At 39.6% G+C, this 17724-nt stretch overlaps 1 protein-coding gene and 1 long non-coding RNA gene across 2 annotated transcripts in view; one reads left to right on the top strand and one right to left on the bottom strand.

The window, feature by feature from the left end:
• The window catches only part of ANKH (ANKH inorganic pyrophosphate transport regulator), a 102579-nt gene extending 84855 nt beyond the window's left edge, over positions 1 to 17724 (top strand). The window contains exons 9-12 of the mRNA XM_086898158.1: positions 7881 to 8010; positions 8679 to 8802; positions 9390 to 9489; positions 11749 to 17724. Coding sequence (XP_086754284.1) covers positions 7881 to 8010; positions 8679 to 8802; positions 9390 to 9489; positions 11749 to 11865 — 471 coding nt within the window. The 3' untranslated portion in view covers positions 11866 to 17724. The remainder of the gene's footprint in view (positions 1 to 7880; positions 8011 to 8678; positions 8803 to 9389; positions 9490 to 11748) is intronic.
• On the bottom strand, positions 9046 to 11744 carry LOC147655614 (uncharacterized). The gene is made up of 3 exons (XR_015289371.1): positions 11664 to 11744; positions 10954 to 11041; positions 9046 to 10416 (listed from the first exon to the last, which is right to left on the bottom strand). It is a non-coding gene; the product is annotated as an uncharacterized LOC147655614 (long non-coding RNA).

Genomic DNA, 17724 nt, shown 5'->3' with positions numbered 1-17724 from the left:
TTCAAACTTCCCCAACTCTCTCAAATCTTTCTTTACCAATGGTCTCATTACAACCTTGTTGTACTAAAATGATCTCACAAGTCTTATCTAGAATATCCATGCTTTAAAAAAACAGCATTAATTTTTAAGTCTAAATTAGTTTTATTTTGACTTTAATATTGTAGACCATATGAAGGTCAAGGACAGCTTAAAAGTAATACCACTTATCCACTGGAGCAATTTGTTTTGACTGCTTTGATTTTTCCCATCTCTTAACTCCAAGATTGTGGGGGTTTTTTAATATTCAGGCTGCTGGCACAAAAATAACAATTGGAAAATGGCATATTGGCAGATAGTTGCTCAAAAGCTCTTCACCTTTGCAAGGTCAGGTTTAGTTCCCATTTCAGTAAAAATTGTTTCAGATATGAATGGAAGCATTCCTGCCTGCACAGGAAGATGCTGGACCACCAGAGGCAGACTTTATGAAATCCTCATGAGGGCCTTGTCCTACCCATGGTACTGCATTGAGCCTTTGTCCTGGAACAAAGGTTTTTTGTTTGCTCCAGTGAGGTGGAGATTAATGTCTCCTTCGTGATTGTTCAGGTTTCACACAAAGGGTCTGTTCTGTATGAGTGGCTGGAGCAGGCAAAGGAAGAATCAAAAATAGTCCCTGCAGCAGTGTTTCTGCTCAAACTCTGTTTTCACAGTATGAAGAGCAGCAAGGGTCGCAGAAAACTTGGAACAGAAGAAAGTTACTAAGTTGGAGGATGGACAGTTTTCAAAAAGAGACCAGAAATCTGCCATCTTTGGTTTATTGAAGCTTTTTAGAAGTGAAGTAAAATGTTCTTCTTTCTGTAAAAAATTTAAGCGGCATAATTCATTGGGAAGATATAATGACCACCTCAAACAATTTAGTGGCCCAACCCAGACTGGAAAATACCATCTAAGTACTTTCAGCAGTAGCTGGGGAGAATGCAGATGTGGCATTGTGTTGATGCTATCAGAGCATCAGTGAATTGTGCAGCTGTTGGACGTGTCTTTATTTCTAGAGAGCTCTGGAAAGCTGGGGGAGGCAGGGGAAGATTCAGATATGTATAAACCAATTATTTCAGGAGGAAATATAAAGTTAGGGGGTGTTCCCACAAGCAGGCTCTTGACAAATCGACAGATTTTATGATGACTGATTCCAGCCTTACACTCCCTGGACAGAACAGAGTTCACAGAAATCTATACTGATTTGCATGTGCCTGAGGGAGCATCATTGTAAGAGAATGTTCTTGTGATTCAAGTCATCAGCGCTATCATAAATCAGTTACAAATGTGGCTGTGGTCTGACATTTTTACTGCTCACAGATCTTGAATTTTTTGTTACTTGGGCCCCCAAATTTGTTTAGGTTGGAAAGGCCTCCAGGAGTTCATCAGGTCCAGCCTTTGTGCAAAGCAGTGTCTGCTGTGAAGTTAGAGCAAGTTCCCTGGGGCTTTGACAGTCTGTTCCTGAAAACTACATTTCCCACACGAGAAAAGGACTCATTTCTGACCTCTTCTGACTTACAGGGCACATGAACACGCATCATAATGTGTCTCAACAGAGCATTAGACTGCAGCAACCCTGACCCTGAGATCTGCTCAGTTGGTTAAAGCACAGTGCTGATAACACTGAGGCTGTGGGATCAATGCCTGTGTGGGCCACTCACTTAAGAGCTGGATTTGATAATCCTTGTAGGTCCCTTACAATTCAGAATATTCTGTGATTTGTGACTTAACACTTCAGAGTCCCAAACAGTTTGGGGTGATGAATTAGGTTGTTTGCTCTGTATCAAAAATTCCTCAAAACTGCCAAAACTGCAGGTATGGCTCTGCAAAGACTGCTGTCTGACATGAAACAGAGCTGCAGGCTCATTCTGGCAAGGACCCAGGTTATGGTATGCAGTAAGCTTCTGTAGCGAATCAGTGATGCTGGCCTCTAGTGTTGTATGAAACCCAGTAATTCCTCCACAGAGTCCAAAGAACTTTATGATTGTTTATAGAATATATTGGGGTTTGTGCTTAAAAAAAAGTAAAGAAAACAAAACAGCAACGAAACTAACTGAAAAAAAAAACAAACAAATGAACCCTTAAGTCTCTAAAGAAAACAAAGTTTTTACTTTATTATTTTCATGGTAAATTAGATACAATTTCCCATCAACAGGGAATAATTAATGCCTTTATGATAAAACCCAGGCTTTATGATTTCTGGCCCACAATAAAACATAAAGGCCCTTCTTTGTGTAAATCCTTCCTTCATAAGAACTCTATGGAATTCTTTCTGTATTTTTCAACTACCTGAGAGGTGCATGGTAGCTTCAGGAGGTATTAGGACTTTGTATTCTGTGCCATGTGTCTATTCAACATGGAAGCACACCTCAATGGGGATCTGAAAAGGGGGTTAACTATTAACTTTTCTGTTGTTTCAATACTAGTAAGCAGGTAAGGTACAAACTGTTGCTACTTTTATTCTTCAAAAAAATACAGAAGTGTGGTTTCTTTTAACAATAAGATGCTAGAGTAAGATTTTGAATTAAAAGCTCTAGTACTATATAGTCATTTAGAGAAGTGAATTTTCAAGGTCAATGGAGGTATGGATTTAACATAGCTGTAAAAGCAGCACTAACAAATTAAACAACTTTTTTTCCAACATCTTACAAAACAGATTATTGAACAGAGGAGAGAAATCCAGCATTTGACATAGATGCTAGTTAGAACAAGATATTATCTTGATTTCAAAAATATAGCTGTGAAATCAGCTCATCTTGTGTGATACAAGTTCTGAAAGGAAACAGAATTATGGAAGTTCTGTTTATGTTAGAAAGAGGGAGACCATGGAGACATTTGGCAGATCATGAGATCAAATCACGTAAGACTCAGTCCACTTTTTTATTTGTTTATTGCACAGTTCAAAAGGCTGAATCATGTGATTTATATTCTTCCATAGTAATAAAAGTTACAGACTTAGCTGATACTATCCCAAAGACCCAAGGTGCAACTCAAAGCTGAGATGTGTAATAATTTTCAAAGTAGGTCTCCTCTGCCCTCACTGGGTACCGTGTAGCATAAATAGTAATAGGAAATGAACAAGGCATGGGTTAAATTAAGCTACAGTTCTCACTACATACATAGAACAGTATCTTTAGGGTGATACACTTCTCTTGAACTGCAGTATATATATATCTGCAAATATATCAGGTTCAACAAATGATACGCAACATCTACTGAGAGGATTTTTGCAGGAGGAAAATAGGAACTGCATTTCATCACAGAATAACCTGTACTAGATCATCTGTCGTCCACAGTAAAATCTATTTTTCCAGACTCATTCCAGGTTGGCATATGTCTAACCTATTTTTAAAAACATCCAGTTTGGATTCCTTAATTTCTTTCTGAGGAACACAGAGCCATAACACGTCTCTGTCATCTTCCAGTGTTTCTTCTTACTGAAGACTGCATCAAGTCTAGAAAAGTTGTTCATAGCTCGCTGGAATACTATTTTGTGCTTTATATTTATCAATGAATGTCTCAAAAGACAGGCAGTTTTCTACAAGTGCTGAAAAGCAAATCAGTCTGGCACCCTACAGATTACTATACACATGACAATAGCCTTTGTTAGCATAATGTATTATAATGCATTATGTAGTGGGTCTCTGAGGTTTAGTAATCCCTGTCAGCAACCAGAATAAATGGAAATAGCTTCCAGGAGATGCAAAGCCTATGAAAAGACTGTTATTTTTCAAGAGCTAGAAGCGTTCAGACTCACACATGCAGCCTTTGAAACAAAATCTCATGAACAATCTTTCATCACAATCATTTGTGAAAGTCAAATGCCATAATTGTACTTAAGAGAATAAAGAGAAATTGAACTGAACACTAGCAGTTCTGTACTTTCCCTATTGATAAAAAAATACTTGGTGCATTCTCTCAGGCTTGGTGACAGCAGAAGTTTTTTATTTTAACTTTTGAATATGCTTAGACACTGAATTTGTTAGTTGGAAATAGCCAGGTTCCACATAAAAATAAGCCCACCACTTTGAGGAGGGTGTCTAAAACATAAGTGAGAGAATTTTTTGCTTACTTTTAATGCACAACTGAATTGAAAAACAGTCATTATTATTAGATAACAGAGCATAACCTGCATGGGATGAAGGTCCACCAGCATTACTGAACTCCTGAAGTCATAACTCCTGTGCACACTGGGAAAGGCATCTCTTACACTACACTTGCCCTGCTTTTTATGTCCTTCCCTTCAGCAACTCCCAGTGCCCTTTAGCAGGGGGACAGTACTAATCTAGCTAGAGCTTTGATCTCAGCTAGTACAGCTGCAGTAGTTTTCTTACAGTGCTGAGAGTTGCTGACATATTTAGTAAAATTTTTCAAATTCTACTAGTGTAGAACAATTAAAGGTGCAATACCAAAACCCAAAACCCTTCAGATGAATTGAAATTACTAAAACATTTTCAGAAATGCTTAGGTTATTGTTGTTGATACTGCAATTGATGATACATACTACTGTCCTTACGCAGAACTGCTTATTCTCTGTAGCATTCCACTCTGCTGTTTGCACCTTTATTTCTTCCTGTATTTTTAAAGCAGTCATTGCTGGTCAGTTGAAGTTCCAGTTAAATGACCAAAGGCCTTAACAAAACTGTCCTTAATATCATGCTGTACTCATACCATAAGGCAACAGAAAATCAAATAAGCTCTGTTGCTAGAATTTTACCAGAAAAATCCTTACTCCCAAAACATGGGAATGCCTTGGCCTCAGCAAAGTTTCCAGGTACAACAGTCAACAGCCAACTGCAATTGCAGCCTGAAGTTGCAGTGCCACTCTGCATACACATTGCTTGCCTCTGCAGAAACTCTCACTGTTCAGTCTTCATCTCTTGATTAGATTAAATTAAGATATAGCTGTTAGCCTAACCAAGCCATTTATTCTATTTTGAACCTTGCAGACGTGCACAGAAATGCAAGCAAGGGGAGAAAACAGTGTTAAATTAGGAGAAAGATAGGAAACATCCTACTGGTAAATCTACTTCCTAAAATCTTTCCTGATCTGAGTCACAGGAAGTTAGCACTGCTTATTTCAGTAGAGCCAGTCTCTAACTGTCTGTGCCACGTTTCCCTGGACTATTGTTACCATCTTCTCTGATCTGTCAAGCACTACCTTTTACCAAGGTAATGACAAACATCCTAAAGACCACTCGGAATCACAAAAAAGCTGACTCATCCTACTTTCAGAATACACCATCTGTAATAAAATCAGCAGCTGAAACCTTCCTGCTTTGCATATTTAGTGTTATTCTTTGCCTGAAGTAGAGCCTGGGTTTTTTCCACTACATTTTGTCTTTGAAACAGTAAAGTTGCAAGCGCTCTAGGATTTGAATTGCAAAGGGCTTGAATGATGCAAAGCATTAATTTATTTTCCTGAGGCTTTGTTCCCTGTGGACACTGAGAATATAATCTCATAAGATGATGGAGAGGCTCTCTTAGCAAAATGAAACTAGTTATCAGTATTGAAACCAGAAAGATAGAAGGATACTCAGACAGAAATAGAGGGTCCTTCTGCTACCATACCTCGCCTCCTGAAACTGCTTATTCTTGAGCTTAGCAGTCTTTACCCACCAGCTGCTGTATAAGTGCTCTTTGAAGCCATTTACCAGCACGACTCTCTGCTGGTCTGGATTGGGGAAGACTGCAGTTTGCAGCAGCTGAGGAGGAATGACTGCATATCACCTGGGTCATAAGTCATTATCCCTGACTGGAAAACTGACCTGACTCTGCTGGGAGCTGGGTGCAGATTGATACTCTTCTTATTAGGGCCAGAGGGAAACTTTTAGAGAGCAGAATTTAGTACAGTGCCTTTGGTCACTCATTTGCTTGCCTGTCTAACCATGTTCAACACTTTTTCAAGTGGCTGTGGGAGAGGGAAAGGCTGCTCTGTTCCGCTTTTGCTGGCAGTGGGCAGGCTCTGTATGTTAGCATACACGTATGGAATCTGGCAGCAGCAGCAGCAACTATACTGCTCACTAGGACACTAAATGGCATTGTGCAGTGCAAGCAGTGAAAAGGTCCTTGCTTTCATGAAAACAGCAAATCATAAATGAAGAGTGGGCATCTTTGTATCTTACTTTGAAGAAAGATTCGACAAAATATTCCCCATATGACTGCTTTACAGGTCATTTGCAGTGAAAGTACAAATGACTGCAGTCTGCCTAAGGGTGTCTCCATAAATGAAATAATTCACTCTGTTGTTGTACAGTTAGTTTTTGATAACTGAATTCTCAACCACACAACTCCCTCTGCTCTAGATTGTCCCTTCTGCTTCAGTCATACCCTGTACAAGTAGATTGGCACAAGTGCTCAGTTCTTTTGTCTTCTGCTCTTACCTTCCTCCACTTACTGCTCTCTGTAGAGGTGATGGAAATATACCACAAGACAGCAGCAAAATAGTAAAATAAAACATGCAATTGTAACAAATAAATAGTAGTTCCTACCCTAAGAAGTGGAGAAGAAAACTGAAGATGGATGTTTATGCAGGAATGTGAAATGTTTTGTTCACCACACAGAGGGTCAGAACACGGGACCTCCCACAGGCCACTCAGTGACAGGCCTTGTGAAGCTTCTGCAGTCTGGGTGCTTGGAGGCTAAACAGAAAGGACAATTTCTGACACCCTACCAAAGAATGCATGTGAAATCCCAGCTGTCTTAGAGGTGGAAGGACTTCAAAGACTAGTTTGAAAAGCCATGTAAGGGTGTGACAACTGGATAAAAAGAGCTAGATGCTATGGTACTAGGTGGTAGGCTAAATTGTAAGAGTGGCTATAGAGTCTTACAGACTCTATCGTACAGGCAGTGTGCATAATTTACAGGGTACACAGATTTGTAACCTGACAAGGAGTGCCAGAGCATGTAACGTCCCCAGTTTTGCACCATTCAGTCAGCTCATTTACTTAATATTCACTTTACAATAAATCACAATATAAGAATAACAAGAATAATTGCTACAATAATATTCTTACAAGAATAACAGCAAGAAGTAATTTTTAAAATCACAAAATCAAATTAAATAACAAAGTAGTTATACTCAAAGGTACACTTTCTTATAGGAAAGTCCTGTAAGGACTGTTCTTCAGTGAGTGCCTTGAACTGAAGCCAGACCTGCAGCTGCCAACAGCCCCTTCAGCTCACATGGAAGCCTCAGGGCTGGCCCAAAAATTCAACAGCATGTACTACCACTGTACCAATCACCATGAGTTTTTCATGGAAATCTTCCTTTCCTTTATGGACTAAACAGCACACTCTTTAATGCAAATAACAAGACTTAGTGGATCTGTAGCCTTAGAGCACCATGTCTGCAGGACTGTGCTAAACACCTTTGCCTTACTATCAGACTTATTGTATACCAACAGTACTCTTTTCAGCAGCAAATTTAAACCCCTAGTCTTAGATTCAGATCAGATTTCTGGGCCATGGAGGACTTCAAATCTTTAGTTACTAAAAAATTTGATAATCTGTTTAGGAGTACAAGTGTTTTAACCAGACCAAGTGCTGTAAAGATCTGGGGGTTTACTGTTTGTGTAACAATAGACTATTCAAGTACAACCACTCGCAAAAACCATATAAATTCTTTCTCTATGCATCACACTTAGTATGTGAGGAAAATTAAGAGTAGTAATTGCTTCTGAAGTTAAGGTATCTCTCTTATGTACATGTGTATTTGAATGGAAGCTAAATATAAATATATAGTACGTATATTTACCATTAGTAGAGTTAACTAGTCATCAGTAAACAAATATTTTAGTCCAGGAGGACCTACCTTTTCTTGTGCTTCCCTTCTGAAATATAAACTTTCTAAATTTTGTTCTTTCTAGCTCTGTTTTGTGATGTTTTGGACGCCAAACGTGTCAGAGAAGATTTTAGTTGACATAATTGGAGTAGACTTTGCTTTCGCAGAGCTGTGTGTCGTTCCTTTGCGCATCTTCTCCTTTTTTCCACTTCCAGGTAAAAAAATAAAAGGAAAATAAAAGTTCTTTAACCTCGGAGGCTCTTTCAGAGCATAAACATTACATAATGAAAGTTAATACTTCTATCAAAGAGCAAGACAAGCTGGACAGCAGTAATCAAAATGTTTCAAATTTCTAGCTGTGTAATTAAATGCAACATCTTTTAGTGTTTCCTGCTTATATGACAAGACAGTCTCATAATAAAAGTAAACTACAAAAACAAGCATAGGTATAGATACATGTAGATAACTTTTTTGTGCCTGACTGTTACACCATGTGCCACACAGGAGCCAGATGGAAAATTTTCCTTGGTAGGATTTCTCCTTAAGGAAAAGGATAGTTTAGGTAGTTTTTTAAATGAATGTAACAGAATGGACTGTCTAATAAATTTTCTAATAAATTGTCTAATAAATTTTAAAGAGATCAGCTCTTAGGAACAAGTGCTGTCCATAAATGATTTTTTTGTTTCTTCATTTTCCCAAATCAGTATATTAAAGTAACTTGAACATAAAATCTACATCCTTTCTAGTAGAGTGCAAAGTTACCAGCAGTAAGTTTCACAGTGGTTATTTCTGAACAGTGCTCTCTGCATGGAAAAGCAGCATATGAGATGACTTTTTTTTTAAAAAATATTCTTGCCTCTTTTTTTCCCCTGTTTATGAACAGTGACTGTCAGAGCACACTTGACTGGTTGGCTGATGACTCTGAAGAAGACATTTGTGTTGGCACCCAGCTCAGTGCTGCGGATTATCGTCCTCATCACCAGTCTCATTGTTCTGCCTTACTTGGGGTAAATCATTATTCCTCACAGAACCCATGGATTTGCTTTCTTCATTCCTCTTTCCTGTCACTTGATAGCTGAATTTGCATAGCCCAGAACATTTTCTCCAAATACTGACCATGATACAAAGTCTAAATAGTGTCACTATCTGGAAGAGAAACATAGACAAATTTACAAGCATAACTGCTCTAGACAGGCACAATAATGATGTCCCTTTGTGAAAAATACACAAATGTCAAAGCGGCAAAAACGTGTCCTAAGGGCAATTTATTTCCATGTTATTAAGCAATAATAACTGTTAAGAAAGCTAATGGAAGAGTATCTGTTTATAAGTTTAATAATCTATTCTACAGCACTCTGTACAAGACTTTAAATTCTTAGTCCATAATTTGATTCAGTGTGCTTCTTTTACTAAACAGTGTAGCCATTAAAAGCAAATGAGTCCTTTAAAAAACCAGTTATTCTCTTAAGCAGTGTATTGTGTCTTTGAAAAAGCATTTCTATCAGCAGATTGGTTATATATGCCAGTGAAAACGTAATTATGAATCATGCATTATCACACAACAATCACTTCTTTCTTTCTATGCCTCCAACAGAGTTCATGGAGCCACTCTTGGAGTAGGATCCCTTCTCGCTGGTTTTGTAGGAGAATCCACCATGGTCGCAATAGCGGCCTGTTACGTCTATAGGAAACAGGTAAGAATTAGTCTCTGTGGGATCTGAAAGCAGGTGATGAATACAGTGGATTTTAGTTCAGATTAAGTTACACTTTAGCAGTGTAACTCCCCAGAATCCTCACTTTGGTTTGCTTCCCTGTTATGTCTCAGGAGTGTGCAGCTTGGAAAGTCTTTGGGTTGAAATAAAACCTAAAGGTGCCCTCCAGCTGCTAATAGGCATCTGTGCCATGGGACATGCTGGTCTGCAGTCAGAGCTTCTTGTTTCCCAGCACACATGTATTGAGGATATCCCATCCTTACCACCAGCAGTTTTGTGCTGTATATTTGCTACTGCAGTAGCAAATTAGCATTTTTATGTCGGCATAGGAACTATGCATCCAATATGTGTATCTATATAGAATCATAGAATCACAGAACGATAGAATGGTTTGGGTTGGAAGAAACCTTCAAGTTCCAAGGAGTTCTAAGTTCCCTCCCATGGAACGTAGTGTTACATAGTGTGTACATTTATATCTGTATGTATACAATATGTAATACATATATCTCAGTATATATACTTTTATTTCTTTATAAAACAAGCTCTGCTGAAAATCGACAAGTAGAGGTGCTTATGGTTTTTTGCCATATGGAGAAGTGGCTTAAAAGAAGACATAGTTCTGCAGCAGTTGACAGTAAGAGCTTATAAATAACTGAACAGGTGCATTTTTACATATTTTAAACACTACAGTCATGTAGTAGTACTCTACATGTGTAGAGTAGTAGCGATATATCTGTTTTGAAGAAGATTCCACTAAATTAAGTCAAACACAGGCTGGGTGACTGGGTACATTGCTGTACCTGCATTTTGTTCCCTTTCAGTTGTGAGTTCAAGGCATCATGTGGGGCACTAGGTCCAGCTCCAAGCAAACAGAAGGCAGTGTACATCATTCTGTAGTGCAGAAGGACTCTGTGGAAGGGAACAGAAAATATAATCTATGCGGTGACTTTTTTTTTTTTTTTTTCTAATTAGACTTCTTACTAAGTGCTAAGTGGAAATACCCACCACTTATATTTTTGAAAAAGAAAACAACAAAAAAACCAAAAAGACCCACAGATGATGGAATATCTAAAAGCCTTATATTGGAACAACCTAAAATCAGTTTTGATATGTGTTGACAGTGCAGGCTATGGCAAGAGATCAAAGTGACAAGATTCATAAGACATTAGAAGAATCATAATCTCTGTCATGATTAATTTCTCATGTTTGCCTTGAGAACCAAAGAGTAAAACTTTTAGACACTGAAATGGCTTGTGTCTTGACCTGTGGTTTCACAACATCCTCATTGCTAGTTTGTTACCATGGTAGCTCACAGAGTCTTTCTGGCCAGGGTTTAGTTTTAGTGCTTAATTTCTCTCAGTGGTGAGTGCAGGTAGTAGGAGTAGTCACTGTGCCAACATAATTTATTCAGCATGACAGTGGCAGAGCCAACCAAGTTACTCTCACCTGTATTTGGAGAGCTGCAGATCAAATGTTGTGTAGACACCTCTGAAATTTTGGAACTCTCATACACCCATCTCAGCTGAATCAATACCTGTGGGGGATATTTTGTCAGCTGTACAACTGTTTTCAGTAAAACTAGTCAGCCTGCTGAGAAATGGGTAATAAGGAACAGCTGCTTCAACTTGTTTTGTAGGGGTCTGAACTCTTCTTAGCTTTACTAATCCAGGACATCCTGGATGAATCATTGGACTCTTGAATGACCTCCTGCTCCTGCTAGCCAAAAATACTCTAATATTACTTGGCCTTGTGAGGCAAGGGATCACAGTGGATCAGCAACACTAAGAAAAGCCAGAATGCTCACATCTTCTAAAATTCCTGATGTTTGACATTTGAGAAATTAGGTTGCCACCTCACCTCCCTCCCTTGAGAAGCTTTCCTTCTCTCCCATTTTGTTTTCCTTCCCTTTTATTTAATAAAAAGTCTGTGATGTAAAAGATTCCAGATGCTCTCTTCCCTCCAGTCATGCTGAAGCCTGTTTTGAATGTTGCTTAGCATAAGAAATGCTTGATTGCATTTATGTTAGAAAGGAGAAAACAGCCCCAGAAAGGCTATGGAAATCTTCTAAGTTAAGCCAAGTTATTAGTGGCAAGCCACAAATATGACACAAATATTCTAGTTTTTAATAACGTACTCTAAACAAACCATATTCTCACCTCACTTCTCCCAGTGTCCTAAGTTGGTAGGAGCGTGTTCACGCACAGCTTACTGATAGGTTTCTGGATGCTTGTTTCAATCTAGAAAAAGAAGAGGAATGAGAATGAGACAGCTGCAGAAGGCGAAGACTCTGCAATGACCGACATGCCTCACACGGAGGAAATGACAGACATCGTAGAAATGAGAGAAGAGAATGAATAATAAATGGGATGCAATTGTTCTCTGCAGGGACGATTGGAGTGACGCTTCAGCATCTTGTCGTCTCTCATACTTTTTTGTTTGTTCGTTTTTATTTTTGTAATAAAGAGGCCTTGATTTAAAAGGTTTCAGATAAATTCTCTAGCATACTGAGTATGCTCTCACTGATGAGGGACCTAAAAAGAGGTCTTTGCTTCTTTTTTTTTTTTCTTTTTTTTTCAACTGATTTTTTTTTCTCACTCCATGCAAGCATAAAAGATACAATTGCATCACTGTAGAGTCTTCCTTACTTAAGCATCCACCTTCTCTGGACAATCTGCATTTGTCAACCAAAGCCCTGCTCCCGTGCACCTGTGTATGTGCGGCCCTGTGCTCGCACGCTCACACATGCACACCGCCACGTGCCACTGGCTCGATGCTACTGCCATAACCCCACTCCCTCCCCTCTCTCCTTTTCCCTCCTTTTCTTTATGAGAAATGGAAAAGAAGTTTGGAATACAGAGCTTTATTTTACTTGCTTGAAAATGACTTTGCTACATAAACTAATATACTATGGTGAACTATATCTTTTTGTTTGGCCTCATCACTAGAGCTTATACTGCACAGGGTATAAGACAGGGAGGAACGTGGGAGTCTCCCTATAAAAAGTGGAGAAAAACAGGTTCCTCTCTCATGTTGAAAGTATGTGGGTGTGTATACACGCACACAGGTACATGAACAGAGACATACATATATATATATTTATATATATATGCATATGATAAATAAAATACACACAGGACAAGAACTCTATTTAGCTTTCATTCCATCAGAAAGATAGTAATCTTTTGAAAAATACAAACATTGAATTCAGAATTTTCTTGAATCATTAAGTCCCACCTTACGTATAATTTTATTTAGGAAAAAAAACATGCACTTTCCTCTTGTAAAGAGGGTGATGGCAACTGATAGACTTTGACTGTATTTGAATAAAACAAAAATAAATATTGACAAGCTTTACCAAAGTTCTTGTCCACTGATCTAACTTTAATTTTTAAAGGCTGATTCATTCTCTATAATTATTTCTGGTGCCTCTATATTAAAAAAGAATAAGATCAGATAATGTATGCAGGATACCATGCTAGATAACATTGCTACACATAGTTCCATAGAATTTTTTATATAGAGATGTACACATACTCATATGTGTATGTGCATGTGTATATATACATTTCTATATACATGCGCGCACACACACAAATGTATGTTTTGCTATAATGTGTTTACCTATGCAGTAGATTGAAGTCCATATGGTGAAGCTCAAGTACTGATGGTCCTCCAAGCTGAAAATTAGGCACTTTGATGATCTGTTGGCTCTCAAGGCAGCGTTGTGTGGGAGCAAGGAGCCATTCACATCAGCCCTGCGGAGCTGTGCGCTCTGTGTGCTTGTGGCTGGAGTGCGCCTTAAATAACAGCGTGAGGTCAGGTGGGAGACTCAGATTAGGTGGGAATGAAGGCTGTGTAAGAGGTGAGGGAAGCAGGGAGGTTTTGGGTGTCACTGATGCTGCTGTGGCAGCAACTTGTGTTTCTGTGCTATTCTGTGTTTGGCTGCGGGGCAGCACTTGTTACTGGTCTGTAGTAGTTTGGGTCCTTTCAGATTTAATCATGTCAGAGTCTGGAAACCATTATCCTCCATCCTATATCCATAAATCAGTTAATTTAAACCTTATTTAGTAAAAGTATATTTTTCTAAGTTATGGAAATTATTATTTAATTGTGGACAAATTGTTTCTAGATTTACTTGCCAGGTAGTCCCAGCAGTCAGAGAACTGATCAAAACTAAACATTACTTAAATGTTTTATCACTATATGTGTGTGTAGACATACACATGTGTATAAATATATATATATTGTATAGTATGTACATTTCTTTTAAACCACAATACGTTTGCTATTTTTCCAAGTTCAGCTAAAAATGTCTCTACAAAACTACTGAGTTGACTAGTAACCAGTTATGGCCATCATGAAAGACATTGTATCAATGAACTTCACAATTTATTGGAAAGATTTGTACCAATCTGTTACATGTGCAAATACAGTAAGAAAGAAATGTAGAATTTACTGTGTTAACTGACAGATTTGCTAAATCAGTTCATAGTTAATGAGCAGTGGCACTAGGAGGGTAAGACTAAAACCATGTAGTAACTAGTAACCATGTTTGCAGTGTCACCACAGGGTAAATACTTTTTGACAGTAGTTTAAAACAAATTCTTTTTAAAAACCATCAGACGAATTAATGTGTGCAGGATGTAGACTGTACGCATTCATGAATACAGGTTCTCAAACAGTCATATGTATATAATGTGTATATAGACAATTACAGATCACAGTGGCCATTTAAGGTCTCCTCTATTAATGTAGTTTTGGTTTCTCTGGTACATTTGTCTCCAAGTCCACAAGATGCAGTTTTTCAGGAACTGTAGAGATGAAGCAGAAAAATATTTTTGTGCAATGTTTCTTTTGGTATATGACTAAAATTTAAACAGCAGTATTTTTGAAGAATTTTGAGCATTACCATGGAGCATTACCAGTACCATTTCAAGGTAATGATTGCACCAAAAAGTAAAAATCTGAAAACAAAGGATAACACTGAGACTTCTACTTTAGATAAAAGATGAACAGATATAAAAAAATTAATTATTGCTCATACAGAGCTAAACAATGCTAATGGCATTGTAAAAGATAAATTTTCAGTTGTGTGTGTAATACTAGTGCTTTATTTTGCAAGATACTGAATGAGCACAGGAGTGGTGGGATTTGGGCAAGAATTGAAGCAGTGACATATCGATACCTGTATTGCATCTCTTTCTGCTTCCTGCAGGTCATGTATTTCTTTACATTTCTCTGCTGGATTAACAAACTGTGATGACATTTCTGCAGGAAGTGGGTCTTAGCCAGCCCCTCATGCTGGCCCAGGTGCTTGCTGGTGGGAAAGCAGGGTGCTCAGTGAGGGGGGAGCTCTTGCTCTGTCCCTTGCAGATACTGGGCCTACTTCTGGAACTGTTGGCAGGAGCTTCAGCAACCTTCTGAAACCTCGCTGCTCCCTGTTAGTGGGACCACTGTGGGTTGGGAGTGGGCAGACATCCTCTGTGGCCAAAGCCCTGTCAGAGCATCACTGATAGTGTCTCTATCAGGTAGGTGCTGGTACATGCCCTGTCCTGCACTTTTCCTTTCCAAAAGTACTTCCTTGAGTTCTAGTAAAATGGCTTAGCAGTGTCTCTCTTGTGCTGTTGCTTATGAAATAGCTATCTATCTCAGTGGTAATTATTTTGCAATAGAAACCCATTTTGTTTCTGTGTCAGAGAGCTGGAGCACCGTCATCTCAATGAATTCATGTGGAGACTTAGCCTTTCCAGATTGAATTGCACAATCGAATTTACAATAAAAGGAGAAAAAAAGTTGATCTGCATCTTACATCTTGTGTTGCAGAGCAGCTCACACAGTGGGAAATAAGAGCAGAACACCAATAAGCTGTGGATTAATGTTCCTCTGCTTTTACTAAGTACATAAAGTTGTGTTAATGTGTGACCTTTACTTTTTCAGAATTAAGAGAAAACACTGCAGGTTTTTTCCCCTCAGTGCCCTAAGCAGGCTGTCACGTTCACCAAGCACGGGACTTGATGGACAAAGCTCTGCCCTTCTCAGCCAGTACCTGAAGCCATTTGGGTGCAGCAGTGGGCTCCCAGGGATGGGGCAGTCCCGCTCCCCATCCCCCCTGGCACAGCCATTCCAGGCAGCAGGGCTCAGATCCCTGCTTGTTTAGATAGAGCCGCCCTAAGTGAGAGAATTGGGTAAGTAACAGAGAAGTCCTTTTGTTTTCTACTCATTTTGCTGCTAAATATTGCCTTTGAGCAGGAGATTTATATCTGGCTCTTGCTTGGTGTTTCACCGAATCTGCAGCCAGAGAGAAGCAGCCCCAGACGGAGGAGGGTTGGCTGATGAATGCAGCTGATTCAGGGCAGGCCATGGCCCACGAACAGAAACCTTTTGAAGGCAGGAGCGCCTTCTTTTGTGGGATGGCGCCTCGTGCTTAAAAAGAAGGGAGAAAGGCTGCTTTCAGGCCCGGGCAGCCAGAGGCGTCGGGCATAGTTTTGTGTTGGGATGCAAGGTTGCAAGGGGAAGGGAGCATCCTGCAGTTCCAGCGTTCCAGCCCTGCCGCTGGTGAAGTGCAGGACGGTGTAGGGCATGGCCAGGCGGCAGGACCGAGGTCTTGTGGTTGTGGCATGGTTGACAGAAGCTCGAGTGCAGCTGGGTGTGCACCTGGGGATAGTGGCAGTGACCCTTGGAAAGCCCATGTATATGTGTATGGGTGTGTGTAGGACAGTGTTGCACAGGCAAGTTTGTTATGACTTTGGAATAGTTCCTTGGAACAAGGGTTCAAGTCTAGACATGATCTCAACTCATACCAAGCCATTTTATAAAATGCAATTTAAGCTACATAAAAGAGTAAATGAAACAGCAGACCATATACCATTAAGCTAAAACATTATTTAGATTAGTGAGGTGGAATGGGAGAGAAAGAGCACATGCTGAAAATCTTACAGATATTGTATATCCCTCCTAAAGACAGCAGCTTGATATGGAGATGAGAGAATAAGAGGGCAGAAAACACCATGTTCCTTTCAGCTGTCCTGGAGAGGGACTGAAGAATGAGGAACAGTGTGTTCATGTAACAAACTGTGTTGGTTTCCCAGTAGAGGATCTTTCAGAGACAGGAGTGTGAAACACCTTTGAAGATGATTCAAGCAGAAATAAACCATCATGCAGATTTTATAATGTGTGTAAGGAGGCACTGCGTATCTTCCAGTTTTTGAGTAACTGACAGGGCTGCATTGGGGAAATGTCACTTAAGTATTAATTCAACATGACAAAATCACAATTTCAATAGCAAATTGGCATGTCCCAAATACCAGCTTAACCATAATATGTTAGGATTCCCTTCCCTTGTTGATGTTTGGCTTTCTACTAGAGTAAAGCAAACCATCTATTTTGAAGGCAGTGAGGTCCTGTGGAGGGGCTGCAGTGCAGAACAGGCTGTGAGGGCTTGTGGTAGAGTCCCAGATATGAAGAGCAGCTCTGAATTTATTTTGTGCCCTGCAACACATGGTAGCAGCCTGGCAGCATTGTGAAACGAGGCAGAAATTGTCCACTTAGCAGCAAACTGGGTCCAAGCGTGGTCACAAGCTGCAGCAGCCCTGCAGAGCAGCAGGAGGGCATGGGATGCAGGGTAGCCCTGGCTCCAAGCTTGGGCTCAGGCAGCTTGTGTGGATTTGCTTTGGAGCACCAAGTTCAATTGTCAGCGCAGAGATGCAATCCTCAGCAAAACCACTGCCAGACTGCTCAGTAATTGGCACCTTCTGAACAAAAAGGCTAAAGACAAAATATGGGGGCAGAGAGATTGAGCTTTAGGCTCAGCTTGGAGCACAGACTTGCACAGAAGGACATTTTGGCTGCAGCTCCTGCAAATTAATTGTAGGGTTAGAGAGTGAGCTTCAGTCTCAGCATTTCATAACCGTGACCTCCAATCCATCTCAGTAAAACAGAAGAATGGCAGTATATTTCTAGGTGCTCTTTTGTCTATAAGCCCAAGGGGAAATTTCTCCTTAGCTTTACCAAACTTTGTCACTGCTCAAATTGATTTATTAGTTTTACCTCGTTATTTTCTGTCATTCCGAGTTCAGTGTCTTCAGACATTTCCTCATTTTCTTCTGAAGGTTTCTGCTAGGCTTATTTTGTCTGTTGGCATTTTGAGAAGGAAAATGTAATTGTCATGCTGACTGGATGTCAACTAATGCTGTGATTAAAAAGTAGCTTACAACAAAA

The sequence above is a fragment of the Cyanistes caeruleus genome, chromosome 1 (genome assembly GCF_971803275.1).
Source record: "Cyanistes caeruleus chromosome 1, bCyaCae1.hap1.1, whole genome shotgun sequence".
NCBI lineage: Eukaryota > Metazoa > Chordata > Aves > Passeriformes > Paridae > Cyanistes > Cyanistes caeruleus.
This window is presented reverse-complemented; position numbering and strand designations above follow the sequence as displayed.